The sequence below is a fragment of the Notothenia coriiceps genome, unplaced genomic scaffold (genome assembly GCF_000735185.1).
Source record: "Notothenia coriiceps isolate Sejong01 unplaced genomic scaffold, NC01 NC01_scaffold00027602, whole genome shotgun sequence".
In the NCBI taxonomy this organism is placed as follows: domain Eukaryota; kingdom Metazoa; phylum Chordata; class Actinopteri; order Perciformes; family Nototheniidae; genus Notothenia; species Notothenia coriiceps.
In genome coordinates, this window is record NW_011360303.1 from 1 (window position 1) to 2416 (window position 2416).

Consider the following 2416-nt stretch of genomic DNA (forward strand, 5'->3'; position numbering starts at 1 on the left):
GGGGCAACATTGGAGCCATCACCTTCACCTGCCTTTTTTTTGATAAAAAAAGATTCTAAAGTTCTTTGCTTTCTTTTCATTTTAGTTAATTAGCTTAGCCGAAAAATAAAAAAAACCGCGATAACATGACCCGCTCTGACCTCCGGCGGCTTCTCGTCAGGAGATACCACATTTCAAGATAGGGAGGGGGGATACGTTACGATAAGTATTGGGAAAGATAATATCTAGACTAGAGAAATCGATTGTGTTGTTCTGATTTTCATTTGTATTTAATTTATATGTATTAAATAATAGAATAATCAATACAAATTGACACAGAGTAATTCCATAAATTTATTTTTTTAAAACGAACATTTACATTTTCCCCTGGAGCCAAGGTGTGGCAGCTGCCATACCTTGCCATACCCAATTGACGCCTCTGCTTATAACTTAACTTACGAGGCCCAGCACTTTGTATGTTTTTCTGTATAGCCATCGGTGAAAAAGTTTGGACACCCATGCCTTACAGGATTTTAGGGGCTAATAAATATATATTAAAACCTTAATAATAATTAGCTGTTTTTATACTCTTACTTGCAGAGCTCCAGCGCTGTGCTGTTTTCTGTCTGCTGCAGTGTGGCACAGAGATTCATGACACAGATGTGGTGATAGTTGATAGGACTGACTGACATCTTTTTTGATACTCATATTGTAAGTGTTGTTTCTTAGAGGTTCAGTTTTATTCAAATCCAGTTTAAAATACATTTAATTTGTCCCTATATAAATGTGTGTGAGCAGCCACGAAGCAGGTCCCGGGTTCCAGCTCCGTGTTGAGCTGTAAAGCAGTTCTGCTGTGGAGGACTTCTCCCCCGGGGCTCTAGGACCCAGGAGATTGAGCCGCCTGGGGGGTCTGTGGGACGCTCCTCTGGGAAAAAGATCCGTGCTGCGTTTGAGTCTGCAGCCGTTTAAGGAGGAAATGTAGGAGCTGGAAGTGTGTCACCGCCTTTATCCCCTGACCTTTCCACACTGTGAGGATGACAATTCTCCCTCACACATTCAAAGTGTCAATTTGAGTTTGCTCATTGCGTTCTGTCCTAAGGGGGCCTAAGTTTAACCTGCTGGCTCATGCAACACTGACTCTTGAGCATGTCCAGGAAGGTTTCAAGACCCATGATTTGTCACTAGTAGCAACAGGTGAGAAGTCGTCCCCATGTTCTTCTTGTTTCCTCTTCTTGTTTCCTCTCCTGTCCCCCCCTCTCTGTTCCCCTTACTCCTTAAGTTCATCTCTGTTTTCCCAGAGGATGATCCATTCTGGTTGCCTCTGTACGGCAGTATGTGTTGCCGCCTGGTTGCTCAGCCTCTGTGCATGATTCAGCCAATCATAAGTGGCCAACTCAAGGTTAAGGTGATTTAATTTTCATAGTGTCATTCTTTTAATATGATATCACTTTAATATCCACTGTATAAAATCACTTTCTGATCTTTCAGCTTGGAGAAGACCTTAATTGCTGGGGAAATGGCTTTAGTGTCCTCAGGGGGCAAAATCTTCTCTGCTATCAGAGTCAAGAAGACATGGAGTCTGAGGACAAGCCATTACTTGAAATCCCCATCACTCAGGTTGGTTCTTAATGAACAATTCTAATGAACATATAGATGGATTTATTTATCGTTTTATCCATATTAATTACAATAAAATGCAATGAGTCCCCTGGTGAATAAATGAAAAACATCCTAGAAGAGAAAACCAGCTGGTGAGACTTCAGAAATGTAAATATGTTGTGGAATGGTTTATATCTGTCTAAACAAATTATATTGTTTATGACAAAAATGTCAGTTAATCCCAAAATAAATAATACCCCAATACTAAAATCATAATTCAAATCTCGAGACAGTTTGTCACTTTTTTTCGATGTACACCTTATTACACACAACAATAATAAAAATGTACTTCACTATTCTAATACATCTGACAGCTGCAGTCAGCAGTTACATTTCAGAGTAAGATGAACATAAACTACAACACAGGCCAAAAGAACGTCTATTTGTTGACATGTTTTAGATGTTTATCCAACCCAGTCTCATAAAAAAACGTGTAATAACTATGTTGGTCCACAACTTGGGACGTAGTATTTCTACAAAAACGCCTCTGAAATTATAGGATACCTACGTTTTTTTTCACCATTCATTCCAATGGCTGGCGTCTATGTCACGTGATCTTCAAATTTCTCCCTGCAGAAAAAAAAAACATGGCCGAACATTCGTTTTATTCTCGGTGGAAAATGCCTATTTTAAGGTTAGTTTGGCTATTAAAATGCGTTTTGATGTCATTTGATGCGAGAAATATGAGTTTAACTTTACAGCAGAAAAAAACATGTTTCTACCCATGGATACAATAAATATTATCATCGATATAGTTAGATTCCACCTTCATGATTAT

The 2416-nt window shown here is 39.0% G+C and overlaps 1 protein-coding gene across 1 annotated transcript; it reads left to right on the plus strand.

Moving 5' to 3' along the window:
- Positions 1-579: 579 nt before the first annotated feature.
- Positions 580-1616, plus strand: LOC104957718 (rhotekin-like; the record flags this gene model as incomplete). The annotated part of the gene is made up of 5 exons (XM_010785372.1): positions 580-663; positions 819-957; positions 1079-1173; positions 1278-1384; positions 1468-1616. Coding segments are annotated over 5 exons (566 nt in total), but the record flags the coding sequence as incomplete, so codon positions are not given.
- Between the last annotated feature and the right edge of the window lie 800 nt (positions 1617-2416).